At 39.9% G+C, this 17,996-nt stretch overlaps 1 protein-coding gene and 1 long non-coding RNA gene across 10 annotated transcripts in view; both read left to right on the top strand.

Annotated features, from left to right (window-relative positions):
- The first annotated feature begins 179 nt into the window (after window positions 1-179).
- Window positions 180-15,784, top strand: spag5 (sperm associated antigen 5). Of its 2 annotated transcripts, XM_081611399.1 has the most exons (26): window positions 180-358; window positions 1,491-1,563; window positions 1,647-1,760; window positions 2,297-3,899; window positions 3,939-4,161; window positions 4,785-4,977; window positions 5,843-5,959; window positions 6,263-6,355; window positions 6,430-6,564; window positions 7,273-7,392; window positions 7,741-7,833; window positions 8,231-8,365; window positions 9,262-9,355; window positions 9,438-9,585; window positions 9,674-9,724; window positions 10,090-10,264; window positions 11,467-11,600; window positions 11,678-11,846; window positions 12,635-12,776; window positions 13,399-13,645; window positions 14,038-14,170; window positions 14,258-14,338; window positions 14,425-14,574; window positions 15,194-15,268; window positions 15,373-15,453; window positions 15,539-15,784. In XM_081611399.1, the coding sequence occupies exons 2-26, from the start codon at window positions 1,537-1,539 to the stop codon at window positions 15,608-15,610; spliced, it is 4,605 nt and encodes a 1,534-aa protein (XP_081467525.1). In that variant the 5' UTR covers window positions 180-358; window positions 1,491-1,536; the 3' UTR covers window positions 15,611-15,784. The 2 variants fall into 2 exon arrangements, with proteins under 2 accessions (XP_081467525.1, XP_017160192.2); XM_017304703.2 differs by having other exon boundaries at window positions 2,297-4,161.
- Window positions 15,785-16,676: 892 nt separating this feature from the next.
- Window positions 16,677-17,996, top strand: part of LOC103472963 (uncharacterized) — a 68,607-nt gene continuing 67,287 nt past the window's right edge. For 2 of the 8 annotated variants that reach the window (XR_014089233.1, XR_534952.3), the window contains exons 1-2: window positions 16,677-16,911; window positions 17,559-17,639. This is a non-coding gene — a long non-coding RNA (uncharacterized LOC103472963). The remainder of the gene's footprint in view (window positions 16,912-17,558; window positions 17,640-17,996) is intronic. The other 6 variants (XR_014089237.1, XR_014089235.1, XR_534957.3 and 3 more) reach the window with 5 other exon arrangements.

Consider the following 17,996-nt stretch of genomic DNA (forward strand, 5'->3'; position numbering starts at 1 on the left):
GCACAATATATAGTCCACATTTATTGGCACTCAGGGTGAAGATAAATAAACTTAATAACATAGGCAAGTATGACTCAATCCAGAACATTAAAAGTAAACATTATTTGAGTAAAAAAAAAATAAAAAAAAATAAATCAAAACAGCGCCCTGTTGTAGTTGCATTTCCTTCCCCTAAGTGGCGGCATTACACAAAAGCAGGGTTTGTGCGTCAGAAGAAGAGAAGCGACCAATCAGCGCCGAGTTTGTGTTTTTGAATCGGTCTGTTTTGAACGTAACGCGGTTGATGTCAGCTCGGGAAAAACAACTTTATTCATCAGATTTGGAACATTGGTTCAAGTTGGCTGTTTAAGTCTGCAAGGTGAAGTATTTTAAGACTATATAACGCTCGTGTTTGAAATAATTGCAGTTAAATTTTCATGTTTAATTGGTTGTTTGTTAACTGACTCCGTTACAAGAAAACCAACTTCAGCTAACGTAAGTTTTCCATAACTTAGACGTGTTTAAATGCTCTCTGAACGTCTTTGGCTGCGTTATACTCTACTGTTATTGTTCTAAACACCTCAATAATCTAAAGATATCAAACTATGAATGCATGTTACAGCATTTAGTAGGTGTTTAACAGGTTCTGTCTGCCTGATAACTGACATCAGAAGCTAGCTTGTTCTCAGGATTTCTGCGTAAATAATGAACAAACCTACGCCTGCTAAACAACGTAAATAAGCACAGTAAATATGCTAAAACAAAACTTTAATAGTAGCAGAGGCCGGTGTTTATAAATAAATGCTAATATTTAATATGAGCACTAAGCCAGCAACAGACTAAAAATAAGTAAATAGTGACTTAATAAACATTACTGTCAGATAAACGCATATAAAAGTAATGGTGGATTATGAGAAAACAAATTTGCGCAGTAATTCAAAGTCTTAGATTTACTCTTCTATTCACTCCTAATTGTAAAAAAAATGTAATTCAGATAATTATGATTAGTCTAATGCTATCTAAGATAACATTTGATAATTAGAATAAATTATGTGACTGAATTGATTTTTCCTTTATAAATAACTATGGAATTATATATTTTGTGAGTTTGTACTATTAAAAATAAAAATTAGCTGAATTTACTTGTCCTCATGATGAAAAAGCATATAGCGGCAGTGGGAAATAAAGACTCCCCTTTGAAGGAATTAACGTTAATCTGACTCAGTTGAGTTTTTAGAGCACTTGGACACAAAAATCAAAGAAGCACTGGCCTTCATAGGAGTATTTACACTGTTAACGAAAATACACTTTTACCTTATTTTCTTTTACAGTGAAAAGAAAGAACTGGGGTGATGGCAGCAGCTGTTCAATGGCTTGTTGTAGGAGTAAACCACGACTAAACAGAGAAGCATTAAGCAATATTGCAGCTGCATTGGAAGTCTTTGGTGTATTACGTGATTGAGAATTGGTTGGGGATGTAAAAATAGATTAATATTGTTTTAAATTTGCAGCTGAAGAGGTTGTTTATGCGGACTCCAGATTGATCTTTGTGAGAGGATGTCATGGTCCAGCACAGAAGACTGGGTAAGTCTTCTTCTGCACACAGTGTGAGATTATTGCTCAGTTTGGTATCTGATGATGAGCCAGTCAACGTTTGTTGATGGTAGTCTTCCAGTAGAAGAGGCGAGCGTACTCCTCTGAGAAGCCTGGAAAATGAGACTCCGCCATCGAGGATCAGGTCAAAGCCACAATTCAGCGGTGACACAGTGAAAGCTAGCATGGTAAGTTTGTGCAAACTTTCAGAAATATTGACTTTTAGTTTTGTTTTTTTTATTTGTGGGGTGCTGTTTGGAAAGTTACACTGCCCAAAATTCCCAGATCATAAGATAGAAAATGGAGTTCATTTTTCAAAGTCGTAATTTCTCCTAGTTATTTATATAACACACTAAATATTTAATTAGCAAGCTAAGTATTTATCTTCAGCTTAAACATTTAGCTTAAAAGTAAATATTCAGTTAGCAAGTTAAATATTACATTTGCCACTAAATGTAGATTCATGTAATTAGCAAGCTAAACATTGAGTTTCAAACTAAATACTTACCTAGGAAGCTAAATATTTAGCTTTCTAATATTTAGCCTGCTAATTAAATATTTAGTCTTCATTTATAGACAAATGGAAAAACCTGGTGGAAATAAGATTTGAAAAATGGACCCCTCTTTTTGTCTCATAACCAGCTACAAAGCTCAAATTATTGATGTTATTTTTAACAGTGTAAGTTTTGCTCTATTGTTACTCATTACTAAATCTCTTCCACAGACTGACCTTCATCTCTGTGGCACACAGACCCAGTTGGGCACTCTGACCGTTCCCGTTTCCATGGATACTACCCAGTCTGTGTGTGGACTTGGAGACGTCACATTCAAAACCTTTATTTGTTCCGGAGGTGAAGTTGAGATTTCAGACTCCTCGGATGGTGGAGGACAGAGTTTGATTTTGCCTAAAGATGGGACAACTTTTACTCTTAACGCCGAAGCGGAAGATTCAGTCGCTTCACCCAGCAGGACGGAGCAATCCTGCATTGAGCATGTGGAGCGTCCATATTCCAACCGCAGCGTCGAACAGCCGGATTCGCCAATCAACTGTGAAGCCGATGAGGAGAAATGTTTAATGTGGAAGCCGTTCGCCTGTGATGGAGGTGAGGTTGACGTTTCAGACTCCACTGGATCACAGGAAGAGACGGTTCCTCTGACCCAGGACGACCTCTGGGGTCCAGCACAAGACGACGGCACAAACTCAGCCGACTGCACCCTGCTGCTTCCAGCGGAGCATGTCGATCATCTCTACTGCAGCAGTGGAAACGATGATCTCTCTACAGCGCAGAGATCAGAAAACCCCGATGGTCTAACTCTGAAGCTGCTGAACTGCAGCGGTGGCGAGGTAGAAATCCAAGCGGACGCTGATGTTGCAGATGAGACTATTCCTCTTTCTCACACCTGTTCTGGTTGCAACCACAGCATGGATCCGAGTGTGTTAGCCAGTGATTATGATCTGGAAAACAGTAAAGATCACTTAGATCATCCCTACTGCAACGTAAAATACAACTCCTCTCCTCCACCAGAGGAGGTGAACACTGTTCTGAACGTACAGCCGTGCAGCGCTGAAATAAACTCAGTGCTACCTCATGGGCAGGATGAAAAGTTTGATTGGAAATCAGGTGAATCCCAGGTCTCTGAGAAGATGTTGACTTCGCCTAAAGAGAATTACAACGAAGAACAAACGACTGACCGTCTGAAGAACAGTGAAGTTGATACTAATCTACCACCTGAGACTAACGCATCCTTAAAAGTGGTGGATGAGATTCCTGAAAACACTCCTTTAGTTGCGTCTGACTGCAGCCATCTTGACGCGTCAGCAGAAACTCTGTGGCAGCAGCAGCTGGATTCCAGATCCCACTCCGAGGCAAAGGACAGCGCTCTGGGTTCTTTGGGTCTCTGTAACTCTGCAGAAAAAGCTCCTCCTGTATCTCCTGCTATCTTAAAAGTCCTGTCTGAGTGTCCGTCAGTTGCCTCCGCCCTGCAGTTTCTCAGCCCCATCGTGAAGAGGGCGTCCCTGTCCGCGCTGAAGCGCCCCGTGGTGTCGGGTCAGGACATGTTTCTACCTGACGATTCTGCTCTGGAGGATGAGAAAAGCCTTTGGGCTCCTGTTGATGTCGACTCCATGGGGCTGTTAGCAGAGCAGCTCGAAAACCCAATGCCCCGCCCTCTGCTTAACTCCACGGTTGTAAGTTCAAAGCCACTGGAGGATTCTGGGAAGAAAGCGCAGCCGGAAACGGTGCCGCTGATTCCTGATGGCCAGTTTCAGCAGCAGCTTCGGCAGATGGCCGAGTTCCTCATGATGGCGTGTGGAAAGATGAGCGCCGGTCCTCCTGCTGCCTTCATGGCCCCCTCAGACAGAGCAGATCCTCCTGCTGCCTTCATGGCCCCCTCAGACAGAGCAGATCCTCCTGCTGCCTTCATGGCCCCCTCAGACAGAGCAGATCCTGCAGAGTCCCACAGCGTCTGTGTGGGCACCAGTCCACTGAAGATGGTGGACCACAGTCTGAACACGTCGGGAATATTTGTGAAAAAGAGGGAATTCTCTGTGACTGATTCCTGCACAGCGACCGAACCGCTCATCTGGAAGTGAGTGATGTCTCTTTCTTTTTCTTTCCAACTTTGTTTCAAATGTTCTTCTGTCTTTCCTTCATTCCTTCCTTCTGTCGACCTTTCTTTCTTTTGAAGTTTCTTTCCTTCTTTCTTTCAAAGTTTCTCTCAAACTTCTTTTCATATTTATAAACAGTGAATTTTAACCTGTTCAATCGATGATGGAGGGTGATAGATTGATGGATAGCTGTGGGAAAACGACAGAAATTTGGCCTACGATAGAGATCCGCAGTCAATCGCCATAATGCTTGTTGATGACGTAATCAGCTGGTATCAAAGCAGAGCAAGCGGGAAGCAGAATGGCGGGGAATGCAAAGGAGAGGTCGTTTAACAGGCAGGTTCAAAAAAACGTAAACAAAACGGTTACAAACATTGCATACGATTTACATCTGCAAAAACGAGTTTAAACACATAAAAATACATATATCACACTCAAATGTTATCAGATTTTTTTTTATTTGCTTGTTTCTGTTGTAAGATTTATACAAATCGTATTGCGATACATATCGTCACCGCCACCCATCAGAATGTATACTGTGATATGAATTTTATGCCATCCCTAGATGGACGGATGGGTGTAAAGTTCTCCGGTGTGGTTTCAGTTTACCTGCAGGCAGCCTGGAGAGCCTCCCGCGGCCGGAGCTGGAGCAGAGGCTGATGTCCAGCATGATCATGGTGGAGGCGTTGGTCCAGCAGCTGGCTGCAGCCAGGGCGCACCGCCGCCCCTGTTCGGGCCCGGCTCCGTCGGACCTGAGAGAGAAGCTGGTTCAGACGAACCACACTGAGCTCAGTCAGGTAAAAACACTGAACGGATCACAACTAGAGATGCAAGTTATCCATTGATGAGTGATTGAGCTCATCGATCAACTAACAACTAATTGATAAGCGGCCATTTTCTTAAAAATCTGAGTTTTCTCTTGCTTGAAGAGCATCGACTGTCTTTCTATGCCAACCAAGACGCATTTGCATGAAGTGCATCTTGCATCCCACCCCTGACCCTCATACATGTACATAGGAAAAAATTAGTAAATTTTTGCCTAAAATCTTGGAAATTTTGAGATTAATCTCAGAAATGTTGTAGAAAAAACTTGGAAATTTTTGAGGTTGAAAAGTCAGAAATTTGCAAGATAAAACTCAGAAATGTTGAGATTAATTTTACACTTCCTAGGAAAAACTTGCTAATTTTCTGAGCTCGTACATATGAAAGTTTTCGACTTTTGGAAATTGTCTGAGCTTCAAAAGTTTAAAGTTTTTGACTTTTCAAGCTCAAAAATGTCCAATTTCTTTCTAGAAGACATCTGAGATCAATCTCCAAATTTTTGAGATTTTTCTGGCAAATTTATTCCTCCTTTTATTCTTTTTTTAAAATCTACAATGGCCCTAATGTGCTGCTGTATACACCAAACTCAGTTTGGACCATTTACGGTTCTGGTATGGCACTGCCATCTTTGTCTCTGTATCAACTGGCTCCACTTCAGGATGACCAGCAGCACCCTCTGCTGGATGGTGGCTAAACTGCAACACTGAAAGAAGACCTAAATGGATTCTATACGTTAATCAATTGGAACTAATTTTAATCTAATGAACTATTAATTTGCATCCCTCATTAGCTTGTTTTGAATTTTTCTGATAAACTTTAATATTTTCATCCCTTGTTCAGACCACGATGTACAGAGATCTCTACATGGAGGCTCTGAGCCGGATCACTGAGCTGGAGCTTGATGGAAATTCCCTGCAGAATCTCGTCCAGGCTATGCAGGAGATGAGAGCTGCCATGGTGAGACAAACCTCAGAAATCACCTCAACGTTTAAGCTGCTGTCAGGGTTCGTAAAAAGATGCAATGTTTTAGTTTTCCTTGTAGAAAACCATCACAAGACACTAATTGAATTGAAACTGTTTTTTAAGTTTATTTGCATTGTTTTTATCTCCAAAGTGTGTTGCTGGAAAAGTTTGAAATCCTACCTTGAAAAGTGCTTGAATTTGCCTGAAAAGTGTATGAATCCTGATCTGTGGAACCAGATCAGGTACCACAGATCCTGAGATAAAAACGTTTTTAAACCTGTTGGACTTTCTCTGCAGTCTTCTTTGAGCAGCGACTCAGATGCAGCTCTGACCAACATGAAGAAAATGGGCGAAACCATCATGGAGGACCATCAGAACCTGGCGTCCCATGTATGTAAATTTATACCTTTCAGCTGATTGAATATGTGTAATAATTAATCCAGCTTTGTTGTGCTGCTCTGCAGTACGAGCTCATGAAGTCCCTGTTTGAGAAATCAAAGGAAACTCAGAGGAGAATCCTGGAGAAAGTGAAAGAAGTTCTTCAGCAGAGGAACAACATGGAGGCTCGGATGGAAGAAGCCTTCACGGCCAAGGAGGCAGTAAGGAAAATACAAGATCAATACCTCATATTGATAAATTACAATTAATATTTTTAGTTTTATCATTAACAAAAGTATACAGACTCAAGAAAAGGCTATTTCCTCAAAGAACACCACACTCAGAGCAGCAATTATGTCAAAACTGTACAAAAGTATATATTTTGCATTTAAAAATAATAAAAAAACTCTTAAAGTGGTAGACGTTTTAGCTTCTAATTCTGCAAAAAAAGGGACTCCTACTAAGCAGTTTTGCTGTCCAATTATTAATAAATTAATCCAAAAAATGCATGCAGTTAATTGATTTATTGCTTTTAGCGACTGGCCTACCCTCAAAATTGCTTATTTATTGACAACCTACCCCCATCCAAACTGTTAAATACATTACAATTAATATAGAGTGTGAAACTAGAGGTAATTTTAAATATGACCCAATTATGAACTAAATCAGATAAATAAATTGAAAACATTTTAAATATCCAAAATAAATAAAACAAGAGAAACGACAAATAAAATGAATTTTTAGTCTCTGTAAACAAAATTCTTTCAAAAAAAGGTTCAGTTAAGACCAAAACACCAGAGAGAAGATTTTTTATCACCCAGTTATTGGTTGACAAAAAGATGATGCAAATGGAAATTATTGAGGTTGTTTTAATATGTCGTGTGGTTAAACGATTTGTTGTGTTTTAAGCGGAGCGTTTGTGTCTGCAGGCTTTCAGTGCGATGGATCAGCTGAGGACTCACTGCGCCTCCGAAGTCTCAGCTCTGGAGAAAAGTGTCGGATCTCAGGAGGAGCTGCTAGCGGCTCTGAACCAAACCTACCCGGATCAGGTAAACAAAACGACTGGAGGTGCAGAAAATAATGATGGATTCTACAGGAAATCGCAAATCAATGGCACGGATCACGTCCGATTCAGACTTGTGGGAGCTATGTATATACGTCATTTAAATTAGACATTTATCCTTAAACATATTTTTCTTTTAAGATAAACTGATGTAATTTGATTGTCCAGTATGGAGCCTTCCAGAATTGTTTTAAATAAATGTTTTAAATAGTTTCTGAATCAAATTTTGACCCTAAAAATTGTAATTGAATAAAATTGTTTGACGCTGAAAGATTTGCATGTCTGTAAGAACGGCCTCCTAACCTGCATGGTGTTGCTTCCTCGCCTCCTGCAGGTTGCTCTGAACCGGACCTGCCAGGAAACGCTGAGCTCGGCCGCCGATCTTCTGTCCCGAACTGCAGAGGATCACTCCAGCCTGATGCAGGAGGTACGCTCAGCAGAGAAGCAGAAAGGTTTCCATTTCCAGCAGGGTTAACTAAAACCAACGACGTAACATTTGTTGGTTGTGATTTTTGCAGTTCATAAATAAAAACTGTGATTAATGGGGAAAAACTGACTAATTCAAACTAAAACGTACTGAAATTATAAATATAAAATCTTTGCTTTTGTGTTAACCTATTTATTAACCTTTTGAACTGATGTGAAATAGATTTTTTTATTTTTATGAAAAAAACTAAAACTACTACTATAACTAAAAATGTTAAATTGAAACTAAGCAATATTGAACTGATAGCTACTAAAAACCAGCGATCTCACTCTAAAAACTGATTAAAGCAACTAAACTATAACGTTATACTCTCACACCCTGGTTTTCTGTCTGCCAGCTCCGCAGCGTGCGAAGCCTCCTGCAGAAAACGGCCCCGACGCTCCTTCAGCTGAACGAGCGAGCCGCCGCCGCGCTGAGGGAGAGAGACGAGCATCGGGCGGCGAGAGAGCGAGCCGCCGAAGAGAGAGAGCAGGTCAGATGAAACGCGCTGGATTAGGCCGTTTAATCTGAGGTGGAGCAGATTATTGGAGGGTAAACTTGTACTTTGGGGAAAGTGGCTGTGTGGTTGGTTCTGTAGCGAACTTTCTCATGTTCAGGTGTTGCTTAGCAACATGGTTACCGTGGCGATCGGTCCCATCGATGTGGAGGCTCGGTCCTGAACCCGGTCCAAACATTTCAGGATTTCTTCACTTGTCTTTAAACTTTCAGTGAAATTCTGGAAATTAAAGTTCAATAAGTCTGATTTAAAAAAATATTAGTTTCCTTTCTGATCCTCTTTTCCTTTTTACCTGTCTTTGCCTTTTATCTTTATTTCCTTCTTTCATTTGTCCTATCTTTTATTTTTCCTTTTCTTTCATTCGTCCTTTCCTTGGGTTTGTCTTTTGGTTTTTGTCCTTTATTTTATCCGTCTGTCTTTTCATTCATTTTTCATTTAATTTTTTATTGTTTGTTTTTTGTTTGGTTTTTTGTCTGTGCTTGTGTCCATTCATCTTTTTATTGTTTCATTTGTTAGTCCTGTCATCCTGCTGTCCCTCTTTTTGTCTTTTCATTTGTTCTTTTTGCTTGTCTTTTTGTTCATGCATCTTTTATTTTGTTTGTCCTTTCTTCTGTCTTTGATTTCGTTCATCCTTTTCATTTTTCGTTTTCTTTCTCCCATCATTGTGTTTCATGTCTTCCGTGTCCTTCGTTCCTTACATACGTAGTGAAGTGTTAGGTTTTGTGTTTCATATTAAAAATTGGCCTGATAAATCGGTCTCATTCTGGAATGTTGACAGTAAAAATTTGTGTTTTAATTTAGATCAGTTCTGTGTTTGGCGGTTTAGCTTGTTAAACTAAAAGCGTCGTCTCCAACGATCCTCTGCTCTACAGATTGAAGACGAGCTGAAGGAAACTCACCTGAACCTCCAAACCGCCTCGCAGCAGATCAGCGATTTAAATCTGCAGATCACCATCCTGACATCAGGTGGCGTTTCATTCGCTCCTCGCTGTTTTTCTGCCTCTCTCAGCGTTTCAGACGTTGTAGTTTCTGTGTTGGTAAATTTCAGAGATGGGGGTCCTGCGGGAGAAACTAACGGCGGGAGAGGAGGAGTCTGCTCAGCTGGAGAGGAAGGTGACGGAGCTGTCTGCGACCATTTCCTCCACGCTGGCGTCCTACGCCTTCCTGGAGCAGGCGCTCGCCGCCGAGACCACCAAGTAGGATCCAGGGGTCAGAGGTCAGGATATCTGGTGATGAGGGAAACCTTTGCTTTAACGCAGCATGTGGGTTTTTCTGTTTCTGCAGGATGCAGCAGTCCTGGAAAGACTTGCATGAAGCCAACGAAAGAGCAAATCAGTAAGCGCCGACTTTGGTTCGATTTTAGGAGAAGTTTCAACAATTTGAGAGAATTTATAGAAACTCAATAATTGAAGAGGAGGAAGGCTTTTCAGATTCCCAGACTTTATTTCCCATCTCTTGTTGTTTCCTTCTTTTATTCACTCCTTTCAGATCCTTCCTTCCTTTTTTTCCTTTCTTCCTTCCGTCTTTCCTTCCTTACTTGCTTCCTTATTTCCTTCCTTCTTTCTTATCTTCCTTTCTTGCAGATCCTTCCAGTCTTTTTTCCTTCCTTCCTTCCTTCCCTCCTCCCTTTCTTTCCTTTCATTCAGTTTTTCAGTAAATTTCTTCGCCTGTTGTGTGTTTTCTCTCCTGTTCTCCTCCAGGCTGCAGGCGTCTCTGTCGGGTTCAGAGCAGCGGGTCAGTGAACTGGACTGGGCGCTGGCTGAGAGCGACCAGCAGCTCGGTCAGCTCCAGAACCTTTCCCAGTCTCAGACGGTTAAGATCCAGCAGCTGCAGGAAGTCTGCGCCCAGCTGGGCGGCGTGCGGGAAATGAACGAGGTCAGCTGGAAACCCGTCACGTTTTCGTGACGCTTTTATTTTGAAATTAGCTTAAATCCCCATAAGATTAAAAACCTAATATTGGCTTCTTAATCAGAAACTGTTTTTAGTTCTGTTGTCCAACCAACAATCACTTTTTGCACAAACCGCAGAAATATAAAATATTTACTAAAAACCTGCAAAATTGCTAATTAAGACTTTTTTATTATGCTTCTTGGTGTCCAGTGTTCACTATTTGTAAATATAACATTTGCGTAATTAAGTGTGAATTTCCATTGCAGTTTCACACTAAAAGAACAAACTGCATTTCTGCAGTGTTAATGTTAATGGAGCCACAAAAGTCACAGGAATCGATATGATCAGCTGGTGTTGGTGTGACCAGCAAGCGAGTAAACAATCTGTTGAAGATGTTACTGTAGTTACAGTACCTACAGTACTGTTACTGTAGGTACAATCATCCTTTTCTGGCTTCTCATTACTTCATTTACAGATTTTATGGTAAATGGCACATTTACCAATTGTATTACTTTTGTAAGGTGATCTAATACCCTCGTTACTACAGTGTTTGTAAAATGCTAAGTTTTACAAATTATGGAGTGGGCTTCTTGCAACACTTTCAAACTCCTATCTCCAAAAATCCATGTGTATTCAGAATACCATTCATTAAAGGGGGACGTATTATTCAAAATTTATATTTGTCATGTTTTTAATACTCCCGTTTTAGTTTCTACTGCTTCTAAAAACATCCTAGAAAAACATGTAGTTTTTGGCAATATGTTAATGTTTTTCGGCGTCTGGAAAATAAGTCGTATCAAAAACCTTCAGGGTGTAACGTCCCAAATTAGCAGGCACTGCCCGATACCTGGCAACCCCAGCAGCGTTCCGCCCGTTACCTGGCAACCCCAGCAGCGTTCCGCCCGTTACCTGGCAACCCCAGCAGGGTTCCGCCCGTTTCCTGGCAACCCCAGCAGGGTTCCGCCCGTTACCTGGCTGAGCTTCAGCAGGTTTAGTCAGCTGGTTTTACCGCTGTATGCACTGTGCAATGGCTGCTGGAAAAGACGAGTGTTTTGTTGTGGACTAATTATCCAGAAACCAGTTGCTACATTCTTGTTGATTGTGTAGAAGGTTCCACTTCTGCTTTTCAAAGATGTATGGTTGTATGTCCACACCCCGCGCTTCATTTCAGCCATTTTTTATTTCAGTTCCTGCAGATGGAGAACGAGGTGGCGAGGGAGCAGGTGGCTGAGAGCGAACGGATGCTCAGGAGCAACCTGCAGGCGCTGCGGGAGAGAAACATCGAGTGCGAAGACCTGAAATCAGAAGTCTACAAACTTCAGTAAGTTTGTTTCGTTTCTAGCTAGTTAAGATTCTCTAATTTTTCATGCAGGTTTAAATCGATCTGTGTTTTTAAAGGCTTGAGAATCAGAGTCTGAGTGACGAGCTGGAAACGGGCCGATGCTCAGCCGGCGCCGCTCGCATGGAGCTGCAGGAGAAGATGGCTGAGGTGGTCACTGAGATCACCGTCCTCCATCACACGCTGCGCGGCCTGACCACAGAGCTGCAGGTTTCCCTTAGCAACCAGGTAATGAAACCTGAAGCATAAAGGCTAAGAGAACAACACACTCAGAGCAGCAAGGTAGACAAAACTGTACAAAAAAATATAAACATCTTTATATAAATATGTTTCACCCATTTTTAGCTTCGGCTGGTTCAAATTCTGTTACAAAATCTCCTGTTTAGCACAATTTTCTGTCAATTATTAATCAATTTATCCAAAAATTGATTAATATTGGATAAAACAATTTATCCAATCCAAAAACTAATAAACTTATCAGAGCCCTCTCTACTCTATATTGAGTTTAAATTGAGGAGAAATTATTGAGCTCTTCACGTTTTTGAAATTATTATTTTAGCTGCAAATGCATCCATCCATTGCTACAAATGATCACGAAAGGAATGCTATTGCATTTTAGGCAATTAAATGTTTGTTTTCTTACTTAAAAAAATTTATTATTAATTTGCATATTTTAATGTATTTCTAACATTGCTTAAAAGGCTCAAGTGGTTAAATCAAAATCAGCCAATTTGCTTACACGATTGTCAGAACAATCAGTTACTGAGATAATTGTTGTCAAAGAAAGACAAAATAATAAATCCTTCAGCTGGTCGTATGATTTTTAATAAAAGAAATTCAAACATAAAACGACCCAGAAATCCTGGAGAAGCACTGACCAACACCACTAAAAAGGACAAATGGTCATGAAGAAGATCAGTTGTTGCTTCCCTGAGAGTTTCTATTAATCTGAGGCAGTAAATGCAGCGTGTTGAGAGTTTTAAGCACATTTGTATGCTTAATTATTTGGTTTTCAGAGGGAAGAACACCAAAAGCAGAAAGAGTCGGCCATGTTCTCCGGTGCAGCGCGCCATCAGACGTCCAGCTCCTTCGTCGACAGCGTCATGGTGGCTTTAACGGCCGAGAAGGAGGAAAACGTCAGAACAGACTCGACTTTAGGTGAAAACTTTTTAACTAATATGAGTTCATTTGTTTATTTATCTGGATCCCCATTCGCCGTTGCCGTGACAATGGCTGCTCCTCCTGGGATTCATGTTATTAAAAGAACAAACAGATATTTATTACAAAAACAGTGACACACGCTTAATATAGCAATGGTAATGAATGTTAATTCATGAATGTAAAATTATAACATTTTCATGATGAAATGATTAAGAAGACTCTTTTAAAAGCTCCAGCATTTGTTATATTTGAAACAGATGAAGGAAGTGATTTCCAGGTTTTCATTCCTGTTGCACACTGACAGGGTAAAAAAAAAAGTATTTTAAAGAATGATTTGTATTAAAATAGTGTAGAGTTTGGCTAAGTAAAAGTTTAACATTTGGTTGTTTGCTACAACATTTCTCTTCCCCTTGGGATCAAAAATGTATCTTTTAATTGAATTAAACTTTTGTTTGTTTTCATCAACGGACAGTTATTCAAAAAACATAAAAAATTTGAGAAGAAATTAATAATATTTCACCTTTATCCTTGTATTTTGCTTTCAAATAATAAATTCTGCTTCACATGCTGATTAAAAATGTTGATTTGAGTCTGATTTGTGATCTTTGTTTCCCCTCAGATGCATCAGAGCCACAGAGTGACGGGTTTTTCAGCGAGACGAGCGCCTTCACTCGCATCGCAGCTCTGAACCCGAAGACGATCTCAGACCCGGTCCAGGATGAAGAGGAGGATGAGGAGGAGGAGGAGCAGAGCAGCATGACGGAGCTCCTCTCTGGCCTCAGCAGAACCGTCGCAGAGCTCATCAGCACGCTGCAACAGGCGCAGCGCTGCAGAGACGCGCAGCTGCAGGAGATGCACGGCACCATGTAGGTGGACGATACCAGGCAGCAGATATAACCTGATTTATCTGGATTTAATGCATAAATACTTTTATTACTTACAGTTACTGTTTAAAATTATACAGTGTTAAGGAAAGAAATGTCTGACATGATTTCAGACATGGTCCAACAGCGGAAAAGTCAGCAAAAGCTTTTCGGATGTTAAGATCTGTCGTTTGTTTTAGTTTTTCCACACATAAATGTTTTAGCTTACCAAACTATTTTTAATGTCTTATATATTTAATTGGAACGTTAAGGATAAAAGTTTGTCTAATTTTTGGGTGATCGGAGATCGGTTGATACTTAAATGTGAAGACATTCTTATCTACCTTGGCAACAACAACTTGGGTCTTAAATTTTTTTATTCCATGCTGTTCCAGCGATGGCCTGCAGGTGGAGCTGCAGACCTCAAGCAGCAGGCATCAAGCTGAAGTCCTTGAGTTGAAGCAGGAGGTGCGGCGCCTCAGCAGCCTGGTGGAGAGAGGAAACCAGGCTCTGCAGCAGAAAGCTCAGGTCTGGACTCCTGATGTTTCTGCATCTGTTGTCGGATTGCAATTCAGTCCGACAAGTTTAAATGTTTTATTTTTTTTCTCCTCTTAGGACGAGAAAACTCTGACGAAGCTGATGGCAGACGTCCAAGAGGCCCAGGAGATTTTAAGCAAACACAAGAGCGACAACAATGTATAACTTAAAAACCCAGATATGAGCTTTAAGGAAACATTATCAATATTGTTATTCAGTTTTGATGTTTTAAATTTCCCCCTCAGGAGTTGCGAAGGGATGTGGCGGAGCTGCGTCGCGCCCTGCAGCAATCCACAGTGGAGTCCCAGTTCCTGCGGGAGGAGCTGAGGAGAACCGGCGGCCCGGCGGCGGCCCCAGCTCACCACATGGAGGAGAAGATCCAGCTGCTGAAGAAGGTCAGTACTGCTGCTGATCACAGTGGGTAAAATAAGCATTGATCACTATTTTCCAACATATTTCTGACATAAAATTTTCACCAGCTGTTGCTAACAACCTGAGTGGCTATGTAAGCAGCGTTTTGGGGAAATTGTAGTCTGTATTTTTACCGAAGTGTTATGATGATGTCACAAACTTTTTAACTGTGATGCTGTGAGGATCTGGAGGAGCTAGCTAAACATTGTCTGAAAAAAAAAATCATCCTCCTAACACTTCCTGTTGTCTTCTTTTGCGTTTCCATCAGTAGTAACATCTGGCAGATTACTTGGGTTGATCACATGGCTCACGTAATGATAAAAATGTTTCCAGTGCATTTTTTTTTTCGCGATTGGCCTGTTTCCATTACAGATTTATATTTGTAATTTCAATTTGTGCAATTTTATGGTTACTGAAAATAATAGATGGATTTCAACTTATTTATTTTTGTTTCTCTCTGTGTATGGAATAGTTGGGTTTCTACTTGCTGAAAATTTCATACCAATAACACTTTCGAAGATATGTTTATTATAAAAAAATCGTGGCACATTCATTACTTATTTTATCTGTCGATTTGTGATTGTTGATGTTTTTGTCCACCAGGTGGAGAAGCTGAAGGCCAGTCTACAGGAAGCAGAGCAGGCCAAATTGAAACTCCTGGAGAGAGCCAAGCGCCATGTGAGTGCTGATTGTATCTGTGGGCTCACTGTGATTTCTGTCCACACACCTGTGTGGGAAATACCTCACAGTCGTCGTGTTTATTATCATCACATCTCTTTTAGCAAATCATCCACCAAACCAACCAGCAGAAGTCTGAGAATGAGCTCCAAATTTTAAACCACATGATCAATAAAGTCAGAGAGGTGAGGCGTTTATTCTGTTGTGGTTCATATTTGTGATTTTATCTTTTTATTAACGTTTGATGGACATGTTTTTATTTCCTCACAGACTCTCCTCTCGCTGCCAGAAGTGGTGAAACGTTGCGAACAGCTGCAGCAGCTGGTGGATTACATCGGCTGACGGGTTTCTGGTTGTCGACACGTGTTTAGATTATTTATGTTTTTTGTGTTCATTGACTTGTTTTTAATCTTTAGAATGATTAAAATACCTTAATATGTTGGACATGTAATTTCTTTTGTCAATAAATTAAAAATCAACAATATAAACATTAAAACCAGTCTCGTTCAATCTTGATATTTTCTCTTGCATTTCATAAAACTCTTTTCTGGTTCTAAAAAAAGGAAACACTTTCTTGGAACTTTACTGTAATGCTGGAGTCCAAAGTGTGGCCCAGAGGCCATTTGTGGCCCTTAGCATGATTCTGTGCAGCCCTTGTCCATAATTCAACATTAGTTCATAATTATTTATCTTTTATCAACCAAATTTTTTTGTTTTATTTCTATTTTTTGTGCTGGATTTCTTGTCTTTCGGCCAGAACTCCGTTGAAAAAGATGTCTTTAATCTCAATATACCACCATAACATTGACATACCACCAAAACATTGAGTAACTTACTCAAAAGTAGAATTGGGATGTACCAATTTACTATGTAGAATAAGAAAGTTTTAAGAAAAAGAAGGATTCTATCAGAATGTTATTGTAGCCTGGAATACATCCTAAATGATTTACAGATACTGTTTTGAAATCAGGCTAATACATTCAGTCAAAAATATATTTAGTGTATTAGCTTTAGGGTTGTAACAGCTTGAGATCAAAACTAAGTGATATGTAAATCAATAGTTACAGTAATATGAGAAAATGTGACTTTTATTCCACCTCTAATTTGTGTTCTTTAATTCCTCTATTGAGTTATCCAAAAGTCCCAGTTTTGAATATACCTTTGATTTGAATATGTGCCTTCTTTAAGTGGTTAGAATCATAAGATGGCCGCCACTTTGAAGTGACCGTTTTTATTATGTGTATGGCTAGAGTAGTTAAATTACAAACTTTAGATGGGCTTTCACAAGTAAAGAAGTATAAAAATGACAATTTTTTTTTAGAAAATAAGTAATGAGATAATTATGCAGGCATTGGACTAATCACCTTAAGGTCCCTTTAAAAAAAACAATGAAAATCTGGACATTAATCTGCGAAAGCCCCTGACAGTTTGATCACTTTATATACATTACGATTATACAGTGAGGTCTTGAAAATACAGCTATTTGCCGTAAACATAAATGTTTCTGGAAAAAATATATAGAATTCGTCGGGTTACTAAGCTGTACTGCAAAGTTTAAATGTACCGATGCATTGTGGGATATTTAACGGCTGGAGGCGACTGTTCGCGGGCTTGAAAACGGGACCAATAATGACTTCGATCGGGTAAGTTGCTTTTGAGTCATATTTAAAAAAAAATCTTTTTTTGTGTCTGTTAGATGACAAAAAATATTTTATGTGGTTACATCGAGCTACTCAAGCTTCTATCGTTTTTGTTTGCTAAAATTAACTTTTGTTAGCTTTAGCTAAACTAGCATCTTGGGCATCTTGTGCAACGCAAGTGGTTTTTAGTTCTGTTTTGATGTTTGTGTTTCATCCAAAATATGCCGATGGTTACATTATTAGCCAACACTAATGTTAGTGGTGACATTGGGGTAAATATTTTATTTTTTTCAGTCATTTTTGGTGGCAGCCCTAAACTGGCATGTTCTATGCATAACTCTGGCATACTGTGTCAGGCCACCTAAAAAGGTTAAAGCTTAAGGAATTAATGTGGTCCAAACTTAATTCAACACAGCTCATAGTGTTGAATTAGAAACTCGACCTAATTATTTGATTCAGCTGTGCTGAAGCAGAGAAATATCTAAACATCTATATGTGTTTCCACACCTGACAGTTCTGTAGATTTAGTTTGATTAGGGCCAAAGTTAACAATATTTGTTACATTATTAGCTGGTGCAGTTCACTTTCACACTGCACTGTATGAAATTAACCAAATCCTTTGAAAAACCTGTACTCCTCACCTGTGGCAGCGCTGCACCAAGAACTGCTGAAGGAAACTACACATAAACCTCAGAAGAACTCACTGAGTGCAACTTCTTTCTTCACCACAGGTAAGGAAAAATGGAGTAGCATCATATTTTAGTGGTTGTAAGATTTTCCTGTGTTTTTGATAAAAGACCATGAGTTATTTCTCCCGCTAACACTAGACTCGTGTGTCTGTTTTGGTTGTATTTACCCAGAATACCCTGTTTGTTTCCTGGTTTTGGTGCGGTCTCCTGTTCGCACAATATTCACCTATGCATTTGAACCGCAATAGAGTTAATTTCAACCGAACCGTGACTGAAGTTGGTTAACGGATCCGAGTTCGATTGCATAGTCATACCTCCCCAAACAAACCAAACTTTCTACACAAACTAGAGTTGGATTAAAGTGAACCAAACCAGACGACTCTTAAGTTGCATTCTAAC

This window comes from Poecilia reticulata, chromosome 1 (assembly GCF_904066995.2).
Source record: "Poecilia reticulata chromosome 1, P_reticulata-male-v2, whole genome shotgun sequence".
Lineage (NCBI taxonomy): Eukaryota > Metazoa > Chordata > Actinopteri > Cyprinodontiformes > Poeciliidae > Poecilia > Poecilia reticulata.

Coding starts and splice junctions, on each gene's coding strand:
- spag5 (XM_017304703.2), top strand. CDS start 1,537: ATGTCATGGTCCAGCACAGAAGACTGG. Junction 8,366..9,261: donor CCGCCGAAGAGAGAGAGCAG/GTCAGATGAAAC, acceptor TCTGCTCTACAG/ATTGAAGACGAGCTGAAGGA. Junction 14,575..15,193: donor AGATCCAGCTGCTGAAGAAG/GTCAGTACTGCT, acceptor TTTGTCCACCAG/GTGGAGAAGCTGAAGGCCAG.